This window comes from Euleptes europaea, chromosome 5, assembly GCF_029931775.1.
Source record: "Euleptes europaea isolate rEulEur1 chromosome 5, rEulEur1.hap1, whole genome shotgun sequence".
Lineage (NCBI taxonomy): Eukaryota > Metazoa > Chordata > Lepidosauria > Squamata > Sphaerodactylidae > Euleptes > Euleptes europaea.
The window spans coordinates 27,858,970-27,877,306 of NC_079316.1; the positions used below are offsets into that span (position 1 = coordinate 27,858,970).

The window sequence follows — 18,337 nt, forward strand, 5'->3', positions numbered from 1 at the left end:
GAAAATGGTCGCTTTGGCAATTGGACTCTATAGCATTGAAATCCCTCCCCTTCCCAACACCGCCCTCCTCAGGCTCTGCCCAAAAAAACTCCCACCGGTGGCGAATAGGGACTTGGTAACCCTACTCCAGGTGCCAGCATGTCCCTATCCCTAAGCAGTCATTTGTTCTCCCTGAGCTAGCGTGGCTATAAATGCTTCCAGGGCCTGGGCCAAAGCATGGAGGAGGGATGAGTACATTTTACGGGGGACCAGGATTTGGATGGGGGTTGGTTGGGGCAGCAAGCCTGTTCCTATAATATGTTCTACCCATGATATTTGGCAAATAACATAATAGGGTTTTTTTCTTTTGTGACTCTCAAGAATGTATGTATACGTTGTAATTGGAGAGGGTGGCCCACGTTAGAAGACTGTGCTGGGTCCAGAGTAGGGTTGCCAGGTCCCTCTTCACCACCGGCGGTAGGTTTTTGGGGTGGAGCCGAAGAGGGTGAGGTTTGGGGAGGGGAAGGACTTCAATCCCATAGAGTCCAATTGCCAAAGTGGCTATTTTCTCCAGGGGAACTGATCTCTATCAGCAGGAGATCAGTTGTAATAGCAAGAGATCTCCAGCTACTACCTGGAGGTTGGCAACTTTAGTCCAGAGAAATTATATGTGGACGCTGTTCATGTCTAGTCAAGACAACAGCTAGATTATAGTAACTTCTGCATAACTCCTAAGTCTCCCTAATAGCCCTGTTCAGATGACATATGGAGATAGCTTTCAACACACGTAGTGGGGAGTGGGAACAAGTTCACCAGCCCCACCCTGATCTATGCACAGTTTGTTTAATATTTATTTATTGAGGAGATTTCTACGTTGACTGTCCAGAGTCCTGTTTAAGGAAGCTTACAATTAAAATAATAAATTATCAATGGAAAACAACAAGCCATTAAAACAAGCCCAGGGACCTGAACACAGAAAACAACTGTCCTTAAAAAGTCGACATAGCCCTCTGCTGCTGCTGTTAAGCCTTTGAACTCTACAGCTCCTCCTCATCCAAAGTGTGAGCCTTTGCCAAGGGTCAAAAGGCTCTTGGCCTGTGGCTCTTAGCCTGGGGATTGGGCCTGGGGGCCCTGTAAGAAGCTAAGCAGTTTTTACATCCTATATGTGTTAGGGGTTTCAGTAGACATTCGGTCAGGCCTGTAAGTTCCAGGTTACATCAACAGACAAAGGGGATTCTAGGGTTAAGGAATCTACCTGGAAGGTGACGAGGAATGCTCAAGGCCATTTCCAGTCACCTGCAGGGAGTGTGCCTTGATTATTTTCCTCCCTGAGAAGAATGGCTTCACTTGTCAAAAGTGTAAGCTGATAGGGCTCTAAGAAGAGAATGTTCGCAGGCTGGAGGAAAGGATTGGTAGCCTTCATGAGATCAAGGAAGGGGAGGATTTCATTAACAGAAGCCATGAGGCCCTGCATAGGAATGGGGAGACTGGTCAAAGGGACAACAGAGTGGTTGGCTTCCCTAATAAGCCTCCGGTGAGCACTACAGTACAAACTGCAAGGTGTTGAGCAAGACGGAACGCAGTGCCACTGGAGATCTGAACAAGATCTGAATTCACTGGAAAAGTGGATGTGAACAATATGCAATTCAACAAGGATAAATGCAGAGTTCTACATCTGGGTAACAAAAATGAGAAGCACGCATACTGCATCAGGGGATACACTTCTGGGTAGCAGTGTGTGTGAGCAAGATCTTGGGGTATGGGTGAACTGTAAACTCAATATGAGCCCTCGGTGTGTTGCAGTGGGGGGAAAGGCTAATGCAGTCCTGTGGTATATCAACAGAGGCATAACATGTTTAGCCTGGAAAAGAGGTTGAGGGGGGACATGATTGCTAAGTATTTGGAAGGCTGTCACTTAAAGGATGGCAGGGAGTTGTTTCTGTTGGCAGCGTAGGATAGGATTTGTAATAATGGGTATAAATTATGGGTGGAAAGGTACCAGCTGGACATTAGGAAAAAATTTTTTGACAATAAGAGTAGTTCAACAGTGGAATTGGATGCCTAGGGAGCTGGTGAGCTCCCCTTCACTGGCAGTCTTCATGCAGCAGCTGGACAAACACTTCTCAGAGATGCTTTAAGCTAATCCTGCATTGAGCAGGGGGTTGGACTAGATGGCCTGTATGACCCCTTCCAACTCTATGATTCTGTGATTCTAGGAATAGGTTCTGGTAACAAATCTTTTTACCTGACTTTTTAATGGCACCAGCATGCATTCAGAGTCTATGTGAGCAGCTTTTATCTGGAATGTTAACAAAAGTAGAGTTCCCCAATCATGGGGATGGAACCTACACATGTATACTTTGGAAAGGGTTACCATTTGCCCAGTAGCAGTGGGCAGTCTTCCTCTGGTGCCCTCAGTTCCCTGCCTTTGATAATTTGAGGAGCAGGAGAAAACATGGAGGGGGGGGATGGCCATTATGTAGGGCAGCATAGAGAATGTGATGTCACTTTCCCCTAAAATTCCACCCTCCCCAAGCAAGCACCCCCAAAATCTCCTGAAATTTCCCAGCACGGGACTGGCAACTTTAACTTTGCATGTGCACAGGCATAATGCTCATGTTCTGTCTGTCATGTTAGGCCAAGGGAGGAGCCAGTGTGCTCGCTCCCAATACGCACTGAGGCTGCCCTGCATATGTTACCTGAAGAGGGCTGTTCAGCTGCTTATGTCCTGGCATGGTCAGATGTTTCCAAAATTGTTCAAAACCATGTATGACTGCAGAGATCTGATATACATCATTTTTCAACCATGAGAATTTGTTACTTCTTTGTCCTTACATTTGAGAGTCTAAAATACCATACACATGAAGTTAAATCGTGAAAATAAATTCCCTAACTCATCTGCATGTACATTTGCCTTAGGCTTCAGACCAAACACAGGAGATTTTCTAACTTAGCCATAGCATATACTCGTTTTTTAAAAACACATCTGACATCTTGCTTGTTCTTTTACAGTTAAAACTTGATGAGATTTACAATACCTGAGGGAAATAGTAAAGCCCAAGGATTCTTGAGGAAGCGATGGAGAGGGTTGACCCACCCGCTCCAACGACTGCCGCGAGAGGAGCGCCACTACTGCATCGGAAGACAGGGGTTGTTTCATTCTGCCCGGTAAGGAAAGCCAAAGAGTTCTCAACTGTTTTGGACATTGTATAGCATGTGTCATAGATCTGGTAGCCCAGAGTAATGTTTGGTAGAATGTCAGCGTTTTTGTTAACATCATGTATGGCATGTATCATGGCTTTGACCCAGCGGTAACCTCGAAAATTAAATCTGCAGAAGCAAAAGAACATGATTGCATTCAGAACTGTTCCCCACGATGATGCATATTTTCCCTCAATGATCAAAGCTTATTCATACAGGCCAATTCACACCCCATAACCAGACACAGCGTGCTCCAAAGGTGTCCCTTAGGCATGCAGTTGTGTGCATGTACATAGATGCGTGAACCAAGCAATACAAGTTTATGCCATTTTCTTTTGTTCTTGAGGAACTTTCAACAACTTTCAACAACTTTTTCAAACATAGGAATTGCTGGATCAGTAAGTCAGAGGCTATCATACTTTGGTCACATTATGAGAAGACAAGATGCACTGGAAAAGACAATACTGCTAGGAAAAGTTGAAGGCAGCAGGAAAAAAGGAAGACCCAAAAAGAGATGGATTGACTCTATAAAGGAAGACAATGGCCTTAGGGTTGCCAGGTCCCTCTTTGCCACCAGCAGGAGGTTTTTGGGGCAGAGCCTGAGGAGGGTGGGGTTTGGGGAGGGGAGGGGCTTCAGTGCCATAGAGTCCAATTGCCAAAGTGGCCATTTTCTCCAGGTGAACTGATCTCTATTGGCAGGAGATCATTTGTAATAGCAGGAGATCTCCAGCTAATTCCTGGAGGTTGGCAACCCCAAATGGCCTTCAGTTTACAAGAACTGAGTGAGGCTATTAACAATAGGACATTTTGGAGGACATGATTCATAGGGTTGCCATGAGTTGGAAGTGACTTGACGGCACTTAACACACACACAAATAACAGCATACACCCATTCTGCAGCCCTGCAAAACAGGCCAGGATTATTTTTCCTTGTTGTAGATGACGGAGTGGGGCTAAGTGCGACTTGCCTAAGGCTACCCAGTTCATAGCTGAGACTTTACCCAGCAAGTCTCAGCTTTCACCTGCTTTCCATGGGGATGCATAGACAGGGACTCTTTGCATGATCAGGAAAAAATATTGTATGAGCTTGCTCTAGGTGAGGAGCAATTGAAGTATATGGGTAAAGGGAAATGACTGAGTTGCTGACCTGTAATTCCCTCTCCCAGTGTGCCATTTGGAGTAGCAGAGAGTTTGTGCGTGCCATGAAAATCCTGAGTACTGAATCAGCACAATCAAAATCCTGCGGTGGCTAAAGCAAGAATAAGCAGGAATACAGATGCTCTGCTAGTTGCCAGATTCCATACAAATGATGCATTCAGTTCATCATGAATAGACTCTACTGACAATATTTTGTAGCTGGCATTCAACAATGTTGAATATTTAACATCTGACATGTAACACTGTTGGATATCTGACAGCATTTGAATGATAAAAAATAACGATACTGATTTAATCTGCCCAAGTCAGATGAAAATTTCACTGAGTTCAATTAGTTTACTCCCAAATAAGTTTGGATATCATTGCAGCCAGAATACCATGTCATAATGGAATTGGTGTACAGCTATTCTAGAGAAGCACAGATGAGATTAGGCTTCAACGGGGGACAAGAAATTGCAGGATCATTGCAAAGTGTGTCTTCAAGGGCTGTCAGATGTGTGTGTAAAGGGATGTTAAGTCACAGCCGACTTATGGCAACCATTGTCTTCCTCTGCAGAGTCTTCCTTGTTGATCTCCTTTCCAAGGACTGACCCTGCTTAGCTTCCAAGATCTGATGAGATTGGGCTCTACCATGCCGCCTTTACTTCTAGCTGTCACAAAGAAGAGGGAAAAGACTTGTTTTCTGCTGCTTCAGAAGGAAGACTTGGTCTAATATTGCAGTAGGGTAGATTTCAGTTGGACACTAGGGGAACAGTGTCATGGGTCAGCATGCTGGGGTTCCTCAGACGAAGAAGACCTTGAAGCAGAAGGCAGTGAAAGGGAGCAGCTGCATCAGCAGCAGGCTGAGCAGCCACAGGCAGAGGAGACTCAGGCAGATGGGTCCTCCCCATGTCTACAGCCACCCAGCGCAGTGGACTCACCTGTGTCAGAGGTCCAGCCACTGGCAGTGTCACCAGAGAGCCCCCCCCCCCGCCAAAGTTACTGGAGCAGAGGCACAAAAGACTCAGGGTACAACTACAAGACCAGAGAAGGAGTGCCAGACTACAAACCCAACAAAGAACAGTCAGCATAAACTCATGGTATAGTTGCCAGACCCCCACTAGGGCCAGGGCTTTGTGGCCCCTCACTCCAGCGCCATTCAGCCAGCCGGCGGGGGGACATAAAACAGCAAACTGAAGCCTACGCCTCTGTTGTTATTGATGTGTCAATGTCACTTCTGGCACTCAGCAGAAGTGACGTTGATGTATCGCCAGTGATAGAGGCCTGGGCCTCAGTTTGTGGTCAGTAAGTCGTTCTCCCCCCACCCATCCCTGCAGGTTGTAATAGCAGGAGATCTCTAGCTAGTACCTGGTGGATGGCAACCCTAGAGAGACAGCGCTCACAAGGAGTCTACAGGCCTGCAGTAGCTTTCTGTAACCCTCCGCTGACTGGAAGAAAGAGTACATAAGCTATGTGCTTTGAAATCAACACACACACACAAAGGAACTCTGTTCTGAAACAGTCAGACATATAAGGAAATTCTCATGTGCAATTTCCAGGCCCTGTTCAAACTGAATCAATTTGAATAATAAACACATTTGAGACAGTTCATCCGCCAGAAAAAAGGGAGAGATGAAATCAAACATATAAACAGTACTCCATGAATTATTCATCACATTGCAGCAGAACAACACAGACATCTCTCTCTCTCCCAGGCAGTAATTGCAATATACTGTTTAAATATCCACTACCCACTGCTTCAGCAGCCAAAGGAATCCCTGGAGGAAGCAAAAGTAAATCTACTGCTCTCCCAGTTTACACAACAGGCAGTTGAAAGACTAAAAACATAATTTTTTATTCTGTTTTGCATTTGGCATGTATGCAAGATTATCTGGCGATGCACCGCAAGATGGCTGCTGTTTCTTTTACAGTCATTGGTGCCAGAAGTTTTATTACTTAAACTCTGTGAGTTGCTGGCTCTCAGCACTTCTCAAGCCCTAGACCAAGTGAGAAACTTAATGCATGCACCAAAAGGAGGCTCACCAACCTCCAGGTGAGCCCTGAAGATGTCCTGGAATCACAATCGATCTCCAGACAACAGAGGTCAGTTCCCCTGGAGAAAATGGCTGCCTTGGAGTGTGGACTCTATTGCACTACATCCCTGCTGAGATTGGCTGCCTCCCCAAACCCCACCTGCCATAGTAGGGTTGCCAACTCTGGGTTGGGAAATACCTGGATATTTTGGGGGTGGATCCTGAGGAGGGCGGGGAGGGGAAGGGTTTCATTGGGGTATAATGCCATAGAGTCCACCTTCCAAAGTGGCCATTTTCTCCAGGTGAACTGATCTCTGTTACCTGGAGATCAGTTGTAATAGCAGGAGATCTCCAGCCACCACCTGAAGGCTGGCAACCGTACTCCCTAGACCTGCCCCCAAATCTCCAGGGAGTTCCCAATCCTGAGTTGGCAACCCTAACCAAAGGGTGGGGGGAGACAGAAAACATTTCCCAACACTGTGACCATAACTGCACATTCCAGGGAGACTGAATGGATGGAGGAGGGAGGGAAGAAAGCAAGGACCAGTTTACACATGTTCCCTTGAATGTGTGCAAAAGTTCTATACATGTACTACACCATGTGAACCAGGTTAAACTCTCAAGGAACTGGAGAAAGAGGTTCATGAGTAAAGTTTGATTGAGATTACAACTACAGGTACCAGGAATGCACCAAGAGAATTTGTTCTACCTGTGATGCTCCTATCCCTGGAGAGTAGAGCTGCCAATGCCAGATTGGGAAATTCCTAGAGATTTGCAGGTGGAGTCTGGGGAATGTGGGGTTTGCGGGGAAGGGACTGCAGTGTGGTATAAAGCAAGAGAATCCACCTTCCAAAGCAGCCATTTGTCTCCAGGCGTTGCTGGAAACTGGCCTAGTACAGCAATTGATCTGTGATCTGCAAGGTATCAGCGAATCTCCCCTCTGTCATTAACTCACTAGGGCGGGCTCTTGCTTGACTTCAGTTCCTGTCTGCAACAGGGTATTATTAAGGATTTCCCCCCTTCTCCTTTTGAGCACTGCCCATTGAACACACATGAATACATTACATGCAAATGGAAATACACGTTGGTTTAAAGGGAAAGTGGCTTTAGGAAGGGGACAGCAGGGAGTGAAGTGGTAGAGGATCTCGTGCTGAATTTCCACCACCACTTGCTGTTTCTCCTGAAGCCTCTTTTCCTATAGAAACAAAGGTTTGCCATATATCACAATCCAAAAATAGCTCCAGTGTACTGAAGAACATTTTGAAACGAGTAAAGAATCCCTAAGCCAAGCAAAGGCTCCTTTCGAGTGTACAACCTTCAGCTTCTCTCCTCCCGTACTCTGCTTTGATGACTCCCGGTGCAATCTAAGCAGAGGTATAGCATTCTAAGTTCATTGACAATGGGCTTAGAAGGGGGCAACTCTGCTTAGGATTACATTGCCGGTCACCTGCTTCCTCTCCCATTGATGGCTGGAGTCACAGGTGGGAGAGTGTTGCAACGGGTGTGCAATTCCCCTGGCAGAGCCTTCTCTCACATACACAATAGCACACCTCTTGACTCCCTTCCTTTGCCCCTCCCATCTTTTCTGAACAAGGTCAAAAGAAGTGTTTAAGTTTCCTTAAGCATTAACAACATAAGAAAAGCCATGCTGGGTCAGACCAAGGCCCATCAAGTCCAGCAGCCTGTTCACACAGTGGCCAACCAGGTGCCTCCAGGAAGCCCACAAACAAGGCAACTACAGCAGCATTATCCTGCCTGTGTTCCACAGCACCTAATACAGTAGACATGGTCCTCTGATACTGCAGAGAATAGGTATGCATCATGACTAGTATTCATTTTGACTGGTAGCCATGGATAGCCCTATCCTTTATGAACGTGTCCACTCTCCTCTTAAAGCCTTTCAAGTTAGCAGCTATCACCACATCCTGGGGCAGGGAGTTCCACAGTTCAACTGCATGTTGTGGGAAGAAATACTTCCTTTTATCTGTTTTGAATCTCTCACCCTCCAGCTTCAGCAGATGACCCCACATTCTGGTATTATGAGAGAAGGAGAAAAGCTTCTTCGTGTCCACTCTCTCCATGCCATACATAATTTTAAAGATTTCTATTATGTCTCTCCTTTCTAAGTTAAACAGTCTGTTTAATGTCTCCCCTTCTTTTTAAGTTAAACAGCCCTAAGCGTTTTAACCGCTCCTCATAGGGAAGTTGCTCTAGCCCCGATCATTTTGGTTGCTCTTTTCTGCACCTTCTCAAGGTCTGCAATATCCTTTTTTAGGGGTGGTGACCGGAACTGTACACAGTATTCCAAGTGTGTTCTCACCATAGATTTGTACAAGGGCAGTATGATATCAGCAGTTTTATTCTCTATTCCTCGTATAATTATGGCCAGCATGGAATTTGCCTTTTTTACAGCAGCCACACACTGGGTTGACATCTTCATCAAGTGATCCACTACCACTCCAAGATCCCTTTCTTGGTATTTTGCTCCCATCAGTGTATATGTGAAGCTGGGTTTTTCGCCCAAATATGCATCACTTTACACTGGCTTACATTGAATCTCATTTGTCGTTTGAATGCCCATTCCTCCAGTTTGGAGAGATCCTTTTGGAGCTCTTCACAGTCTATTTTTGTTTTAACCACCCTAAATAATTTGGAGTCATCTGCAAACTTGGCTTTTTTGCTGTTCAACCCCAACTCCAGGTCATTGATGAACAGGTTGAAAAGCACCAGTCCCAACACAGATCCCTGAGGCACCCCACTGCTCACATCCCACCATTGTAAGAACTGACCATTGATTCCTACTCTCCGCTTCCTATTTTTTAGCCAGCTCTCAATCCATAAGAGGACTTGTCCCTTATCCCATGATTATGAAGTGTACTTAGCAGTCTTTGATGGGGGACTTTGTCAAAAGCCTTTTGGACATACAAATGCACAGTGTCCACAGGGTCATCCCTGTCCACATGCTTATTAACCCTTTCAAAAAACTTCTATATGCTTGACAATTCTATCTTTAATAATGCTTTCCATCAATTTACCTGAAACAGACGTTAAGCAAACTGGCCTGTAATTTTCTGGGTCCCCCCAGGAACCCTTTTTATAAATTGGTGTTACATTGGCCATTCTCCAGTCCTCTGGTACAGAGGCTGATCTGAGGGCCGGGTTGCCAGGTCCTTCTTCACCACCGGCGGGAGGTCTTTTGGGCAGAGCCTGAGGAGAGTGGGGTTTGGGGAGGGGAGGGACTTCAAGGCCATAGAGTCCAATTACCAAAGCAGCCATTTTCTCCAGGTGAACTGATCTCTATCGGCTGGAGATCAGTTGTAATAGCAGGAGATCTCCAGCTAGTACCTGGAGGTTGGCAACCCTATCTAAAGGACACATTACATATCATTGTTAGAAGTTCAGCAATTTTCCATTTGATTTCTTGAAGAACTCTGAGATGAATACCGTCTGGCCTCAGCGACTTGTTAGTTTGCAGTTTGTTTATACATTCTAGAACTTCCTGCTTTGTTTCCTGCCTTGTTACCACTATTTGCCCTGGTTCCTCATTTCCCCCTCCCCAAAACATCTGTTCAGGAAAAGGTATCTGCCCTTAATTTTCAACAGTGAAGACGGATGAGAAGAATTCATTTAGTTTCTCAGCAAATTGCTTTATCCTCGCATAGTGTTCCTTTATCCCCATTGGCTTCCACTGGTCTGACTGCTTCCTAGCTGGTTTCCTGCTCCTATGGTACTTAAAGAATTTCATATTGTTGGTCTTGATGTGTTTAGCGCTATGTCCCTCATCTCTAATTGTTTGCTTGCATTTCCTTTGTGCAAGTTTGCCTCGTTTGGGCAAACCTTCCAGTTGTGAAGGAAGCCTTTTCTCTCTCTAATAGCTTCCTTCACATTCCCTCTAGCCATGGTGGTGACCTCTTGGACTTTACACTGCCTTTCCTTACCTGTAGAATACAATCTAGCTGAGCCTCTAGTATTGAGAACTTGAGTAACCCCCAAGCCTTTTCAAGAGATTTAACCCTCGTAACTGTTCCTTTCAACCTCCTTTTTACCAGGTTTCTCATTTTAGAGAAGTTTCCTCTTTTAAAGTCAAATGTAATTGTGTGAGATTTTTCAAGCACTTTCTCACATACATATAAATTTGATGCCATTGTGGTCACTGTTGCCAATTGGCTTAACCACATCCACATTCTGCACGAAGTCGCCAGCAGCACCACTGAGTATTAAATCCAGAATCGCCTCCCCTCTGGTTGGGTCCATGACCAACTGTTCGAGGGCACAGTCATTGAGGATGACTAGAAATTTTATCCCTTTGGCTTGCCTGGAGCATGCATTTATCCAGTCAATAGGAGGGTAGTGAAAATGTCCCATTATTACTACTTCATCACCTTTGGATGCTTCCCTGATTTAGTGTCACCAGTTTCTTGTAACTGTTTTAAAATGTGCCCTCTCTGCCTTCAGATCTGGTTGCTCATTATGCTGCTAATCAGTGATTATAATTAACTGAACAAGCAGCATTAGGATCAGGTCCTCTGAAATTCAGCAAAATGGGCTGGGATAGGATTGTTTTGTTTTACGTCTCATGGGGTGCCGAGCCCAAGTCACAGCCCCAGAAGCAAGGTAACCAAATGCATATGTCAGGGAGTTTTGACGCGTGGAGCTCCTCCTGCAGGGCTGGAGAAAGCCAGACATGCTGAAAGTCACTTTTCTACATATCTGTTAAAAATACAGGAGTCCTGTTCTAGGTGGTATATAGTTATTCTGTCTGGAGAGGATGAGAGAAACATCTGGTAATAACATAAATTGACTACTATGGTTGAGATACAGGGTTGCCAACTTTCAGGTGGTAATCAAAATTTTCAACAAGAAGTGCCAAAATGGGGTTGTTAACAAAGCAAAAAAGCACTACAGCCACAAACCCAGTAGTTGCTGGTAAATATTTATACCACAATCAGTGTTCATTCAATACACAATATATAGAATGAATGACTCACAGTTGACACAATGACAATTTCAACTCGCAGTTGAAGCAACAAATATTTTGAATATCATCAGACTGTGTATTCTAAACTGTCCTCAGATTCCAAAAAACAATGCTGGGTTTCCGGTAAAAATCCCATTTCACTCCAGCTTCATCAAATTTGGAAATCCTGAGACAATGAGAAAGCTTGAAATGTACTCATTCTCAAGCATAAGGTGTGTACCTTCTACATCACTGATTCCCAACCGGGGGTCCGTGAGAGCTAAATTAAGGTCCGCAAAACAAAGTTATAAACCCATAATAAATTAATATTTTCAATTAAAAGTTCTCTATTATAAAAATATATATTCAAATATTATTCTAAGTTTAATGTTTAACTAACAGTTATGATTAAAGTTTATTTTCAAATTCTCTGAATTTTTATTTTGAACCTTGGGGTCCCTGCACCAAACAAAAATGTCCTAGTGGTCCCTGGTCAAAAAAAGGTTGGGAACCACTGTTCTACATAGAAGCGGATGGCTGGCTGAGTCATCTCTGTAGTGCTATTTTACTTTGTTAACAACTTTCAGGTGGTGGCTGGAGATCTCCTGGGACTATAACTGATCTCCAGGTGAAAGATCGGTTCACCTGGAGAAAACGGCCGCTTCGGAAGGTGGACTCTATGATATTGTACGTCATAGCAGTCCTTCCCCCAACCCTCCCCTCAGGCTCCACCTCCAAAATCTCCAGCTATTTCCCAACCCAGAGCTACCAACCATAGCTGCCAACCTACTGGGAATTGCCACTGATCTCCATATGAAAGAGATCAGTTCTGCTGCAGAAAATGGCTGCCTCCTAGGGTTGTCAGCTCTGGGTTGGGAAATGCCTGGAGATTTTTGGGAAGGAGCCAGAAAAGGGCAGGGTTTGGGGAGGGGAGAGACTTCAAGGCTGTAGAGTCCAATTGCCAAAGCGGCCATTTTCTCCAGGTGAACTGATCTCTATCGGCTGGAAATCAGTTGTAATAGCAGAAGATCTCCAGCTAGTACTTGGAGGTTTTTCAAACAAAGTAAAATACAACTGTAGTGAGGAAGTATATTTAAATATGACAGTTGTTGGCTATCACAAGGACAAAACAACTTTGTGCTAAATGAAATAAAGAGAGAATAAAATGAAGTCTTGTTTCATTATTTTTAGTTTTAAGGTTGTAGTTATTTTTCGCTATAACAAATGTACATATTCATTCATATGTTCATTGCATAAGGGTGTGAAATATCAACAAATATTGCAATTCGCTGTTTAGCATATATTACACAGAACAATAATATTCTGTTAATAAGAAGGCTGAAATTCGTTTGGTTGATAAGAAGGCTGAAATTATTACAGGCACTTACCGGCGTCCTATAACACCACCAAACGAATTTCAGCCTTCTTATTAACAGAATATTATTGTTCTATGTAATATATGCTAAACAGCGAATAGCAATATTTGTTGCTATTTCACGCCCTTATGCAATGAACATATGAATGAATATGTACATTTGTTATAGTGAAAAATAACTACAACCTTAAAACTAAAAATAATGAAACAAGACTTCATTTCATACTCTCTTTATTTCATTTAGCACAAGGTTGTTTTGTCCTTGTGATAGCCAGCAACTGTCATATTTAAAAGTACTTGGAGGTTGGCAACCCGACTGCCTCCCCAAACCCTGCCATCCCCAGGTCTCACTCCAAAAAATCTCCAGGAATTTCCCAAACCAGAATTGGCAACCCTAGTAGCCTCCACCTTCCTTCTGACCCTCCTATTGGAAATTTTACAAAAGAGTTCTAACAGGAAGTTAGGGCTAAATATTTTCTTCTCATCTGCGCAACAACAGTGTAAGAACTCCATGCAAATAGAAAATTACCATAGCAGAGGAAATAATTAATTTGACCTTCCTCCCTGATAGGTTCATTTTTTGCTTGTGAACAGGGTCTTTGTTGTTGTTGAAAAGAGCAAGTGTCCAGTAGCACCTTAAAGACGAACAAATTTTCTGGCAGGGTATGAGCTTTCGTTTTGTTGTTGTTGTTTGTTTACATGGAGGATTGTTATAGTGGTTTGAATGTTGGACTCCCATTTGGGAGACCTAGGTTTGAATCTTCAATCTGCCATGAAAGCTTGCTTGGAGCGATCACATACCCTCACTCTAACCTATAGGGTTGTCAGGTCCCTCTTGGCAACCGGTGGGAGGTTTTAGGGGCAGAGCCTGAGGAGGGTGGGGTTTGGGGAGGGACTTCAATGCCATAGAGTCCAATTGCCAAAGCGGCCATTTTCTCCAGGTGAACTGATCTCTATCAGCTGGAGATCAGTTGTAATAGCAGATCTCCAGCTAGTACCTGGAGGTTGGCAACCCTACTAACCTACCACACAGGATTGTAGTAACTAAAAAGGCAAATGCTGTAACTAAAAAGGCAAATGCAGTCTTGGGCTGCATCAACAGAAGTATAGTGTCCAGATCACGCAAAGTGATGGTATCGCTTTGCTCTGGTTAGACCTCAGCTAGAGTACTGTGTTCAGTTTTGGGCACCACAATTTAAGAAAGACGTAGACAAGCTGGAACATGTCCAGAGAAGGGCAGCAAAGATGGTGAGGGGTCTGGAGACCAAGTCCTATGAGGAAAGGTTGAAGGAACTGGGTATGTTTAGCCTGAAGAGGAGAAGACTGAGAGGGTTATATGATAACCATGTTCAAGTACTTGAAGGGCTGTCATATAGAGGAGGGTGCTGAGTTGTTTACTGTTGCTCAAGAAGGTCGGACCAGAACCAACGGGTTGAAATTAAATCAGAAGAGTTTCCGTCTAGACATTAGGAAGGATTTTCTAACAGTTAGAGCGGTTCCTCAGTGGAACAGGCTTCCTCGGGAGGTGGTAAGCTCTCCTTCCCTGGAGGTTTTTAAGAAGAGGTTAGATGGCCATCTGTCAGCAATGCTGATTCTGTGACCTTAGGCAGACGATGAGAGGGAGGGCATCTTGGCCATCTTCTGGTCACTAGGGGTGTGGAGGGGTAGTTGTGAATTTCCTGCATTGTGGGTTGGACTTGATGGCCCTGGTGGTCCCTTCCAACTCTATTATTCTATGATTCTAGTGAGGATCAAACGAAGGACAGCAGAACTGTGTAAGCCATTTGGATCCCCACTAAGGAGAAAGGCAAGGTATAAATAAAGTAAATAAATGACTTGCACTCTGAAGGGGTATGGTCCACTCACTTCAAGATGCTACTGCCTCATGCTGCAGCATCTGTAGGCCTGGCCTAAGATCACATGAGATTATTCTATGCTCTGGTGCCTTCTATGCTCTGGCACCAGCTGCATTGTCCTGGGAACTGGTGTGACACAGAGCTGCAATATGGATTCTTCCCAAGTTCTCTAGATTTCCAGAATTCTGAGCAGCAAGGAAACACCTGTTCTGGAGCTGCTCCTTCACTGCTAAAGGTAATGTCAGAAGAAGTGACATTTAGCACTTCTGACATAAGAATGCACTAAAGTGGTAGGAGAAAGCCTCCATTTCAGCAGCCTGATTATTGGCAAGAAACAGAATTTCAAGGTATGACACGAAAAGCAATCCATATTACTATATCTCTGAGACTCAAGGCTCTTTGAACTGCTTTGGCTTCTGATGCCAAATTGATTTTTTTTAAACCACCTTTATGGCAAATTGAAGTTCTCCCACAATTAATGAAGCCTTAATCCAGGTTTTTCAAAACCTGTTTTGCTCTGAGTTTTGTTGTTGCTGCTACACTGCTGAGTCACAGCAGCCTGTCAATTAAAAGGTCTGTCATGCTTTTGAAGGCTTTGCCTTTCCTTTCGCTTGCCTTTATTTCCATTCGGACATTTTTGTTGGGATGTAGAAACGCGTTTCTACGCAATGAGAAATGGCGTGATCAACAATTAAATTCCAGTCACAGAAGGTGTCTTGCAGTCTGTCTCCTGAGAAGGAAATGAACAGGCCTTCAAATGGCATGCTGAATGGACTGAAGGGGAAATAGGGTGGCCAACTTCCAGGAATTTCCTGACCCAGAGTTGGCAGCCCCATGAGAAACCCTTGACTTTCAGCAATATGGGGTGAGAAAAAAATCGCTGAGCCTCACACTCAGGTCTGAAAAGGAAATAACTATTTACAATCACTTACAAAATGGATTTAAATGCTGTCTGGACTCATAATTCCCACATTGCATCAGACAAATACAGGGCAGCAATGGATAAAAACTGGGATAAAAGTCATAGGTCGGAAATGCATGACCACTTTGTCCTGTGCTTCTCCCACAAATGTGGCAAATCTCCGAAGGCGAAACGCATGGTCGTTCCCCGCCTGCAAAATCAACCCACCTCCCTCCGGAACTTCCCATAGTGTGTAAGGAAACTTAAGCACATGTATCTATGTGTGATGTTCATTTGTCAAAGCAAATCCCACTTCTGTTACCCTGGGAGATCTGGTTTGTGACAGCATTTTGTCAATTTAGATTTGATGATTTATTGTTAGGGTTGCCAACCTCCAGGCGGTGGCTGGAGATCTCCTGCTAATACAACTGATCTCCAAGCAACAGAGATCAGTTCCCCTGGAGAAAATGGCCACTTTGGCAGGTGATCTCTATGGCATTATACTCCATTAAAATCCCTCCATTCCCCAAACCTTGCCCTGTTCAGGCTCCACCCCAAATGCTCCAGGTATTTCCCAACCAGAAGTTGGCAACCCTGTTTATTGTGTGTGTCTGTATGTGTGTGCGTGCGTGTGTCCCAGAGTTATAACTCATCTCCAGACTACAGAGATCAGTTCCCCTGGAGAAAAATGGATGCTGCACATACAGGAATTGAGGAGCGCTCACAATTCCTATGTGACTGTGCCATGTCTGGAGCAGGGTTCTACCAATGTATTCCAAAATGAGTGAGACCAGCTGACACCCTTAAAACCCCTATTTTCATGCCAAGGATCACTGGAGATTTTGGGGGTGAAGTCTAGGGAAGGTGGGGTTTGGGGAAGGGAGGGACTTCAGCAGGGTACAATGCCATAGAGTCCTTCCAAAGCAGCCATTTTCTCCAGGGGAACTGATCTCTGTCACCTGGAGGGACACTGTAATCCTAGGAGATCGCCAACCACCACCTGGAAGCTGGCAACCCTATGTCCTCTAACCCTGTCTGCCTTATGTTGCCTTTATTTACTGAGCAAGAGGCAAGCACATCTTCTACTGATATAAAAGCCGAGACAGTGTTTATTCATTTTATATCAGAAAAAATCATTGCCCTATCAATAATTTAAAATATCCCTCAGCAATAGTAGGGTAAGAAATATAGTAAATAAATACATAAAAATAGATGTGTAAAATGGGAGGCTGTCCTCTGTGTGTTGCCTAGGTGAATTCATGCATGCCATTTAACTCTTTCCAGACCTCCCCCCATACTGAAGTGCACATGTGAAAGTACCGAAAGAAATTTTATGAGCATGAGAAAGAAAGACATGAGTGTGGTTTTGATATTAAAATATACAGGAGCCTTGTTGCACCTTAAAGACTAATTCTTTTTTATGTCTGCATAAGCATTCACTGACTTCTTCAGGTGTGTTGGTGTTTGTTCCAGGTTTCCAAAACAATGTCTATGCAGAATTGGCCATGCAATAGCATTTAACCCCTCCAGCACTTTAATTTCGAAGGTATGGTATGGTGTAGTGGTTAGAATGTCAGCCTGGGATTTGGGAGACCCAGGTTAGAATCCCCAGTCTGCTGTGGAGGTTTGCTGGGTGACCTTAGGCCAGCCACACACTCTCAGTGTAACCTCACAGGGTTGTTGTAAAGATAAAATAGAGAAGAATGTTGCAACTCATTATGGGTCCCCACTAGGGAGAAAGGTGCAGTATAAATGAAGTAAATAAAAAAATGTATGGTTTTGGTTTCATTGTCCATGTGCATGAATTTATTTCCAGGTACACTAGAGACAAAATGTATCCGCAATTCAGACAGACATTTAACTGGAGAGAGAAGACTGAACCCTAAACAATGACAACTCTAGGATCTCCCACCATTAAAATATTAACAGGGCGTTCCCCAAGGACAAAAACTGGAATGAAACAGAGTGATTTAGCAGGGACTGACATTAGGAAACTGGGACTGTCTTCGGTAAATAAAGGCAACCAGTGTTGTTTTCACTGATAACTTAGTTTACCTGAAATCCCCATAGCACATCTAACACTGCAGACTGTAAGAAAAATTGTTTTAGGGAGTTAGAGATGTAGGAGAGACATCACTGCTCATGGTGTGCACACCTGTCCCGCTGTTGGACCTGTTTGCAGGGTTTGGAGAACCTCCAAAACTTTCCAAAGCAGTTTGAACAGAGGTAACAATGCTGTGTGCTCCGCAAAAAATAAAAAAAGATGCTTGTGTTGTCCCTCTTTAAACTCTCTTGCACAACGTTGCCACTCTATGGGCGGCAACCCTAAGAAAACATTCTTTGTCAATTTTGCTCCAGCTGCATCATTTCTTGTTAATAATGTGCTCCCACACCACAATTGTCTCCCCAGCACTGATGGTGTAAGAGGAAAAGTCACTTACCCCTCACACTGTGGCGACATTGGTGGCGTACTAGTGGGGTCTTCTTCCAGTATGGTCCTGAAGTGGATCGGAAACATCCCTCCTATAACATGATCGGTGTTTTCAGCTTCCACGTAGCCCCGTAAATCGAATTTCCCAAGCAACCTGCACTCTTCTTCGCCTTCAGGGGTGGGTTTTTCTTCCTCCGTAGCCGCCAAGTACTGCAGGGTGCATACAAATAATACTAGGAGCACCCACAACTTTGTGTGGGCCATTTTAATCACTGCTGTTTCAAAAAAAAGACCGGAGCCTTTTATGAAGGCTCTCACATGTTTATTATTCAGCAGCTTGTGAAGGAGCAGGTGAGTTCCCAGGGGATGTATGTAAAGTACTTCTCTGCTCCACAGTAGTCAAGACAGGAAGAGAGCATCTCATTTGTGAAATACGGAAAGGGCAGGAAACATTCTCCTGATGTTTT

The 18,337-nt window shown here is 44.3% G+C and overlaps 1 protein-coding gene across 1 annotated transcript in view; it reads right to left on the reverse strand.

Annotated features, from left to right (window-relative positions):
- The window catches only part of LOC130478234 (vomeronasal type-2 receptor 1-like), a 28,959-nt gene extending 10,825 nt beyond the window's left edge, over positions 1-18,134 (reverse strand). The window contains exons 1-2 of the mRNA XM_056850385.1: positions 17,881-18,134; positions 3,018-3,309 (exon numbers count right to left, since the gene is read on the reverse strand). Coding sequence (XP_056706363.1) covers positions 3,018-3,309; positions 17,881-18,134 — 546 coding nt within the window. The remainder of the gene's footprint in view (positions 1-3,017; positions 3,310-17,880) is intronic.
- Between the last annotated feature and the right edge of the window lie 203 nt (positions 18,135-18,337).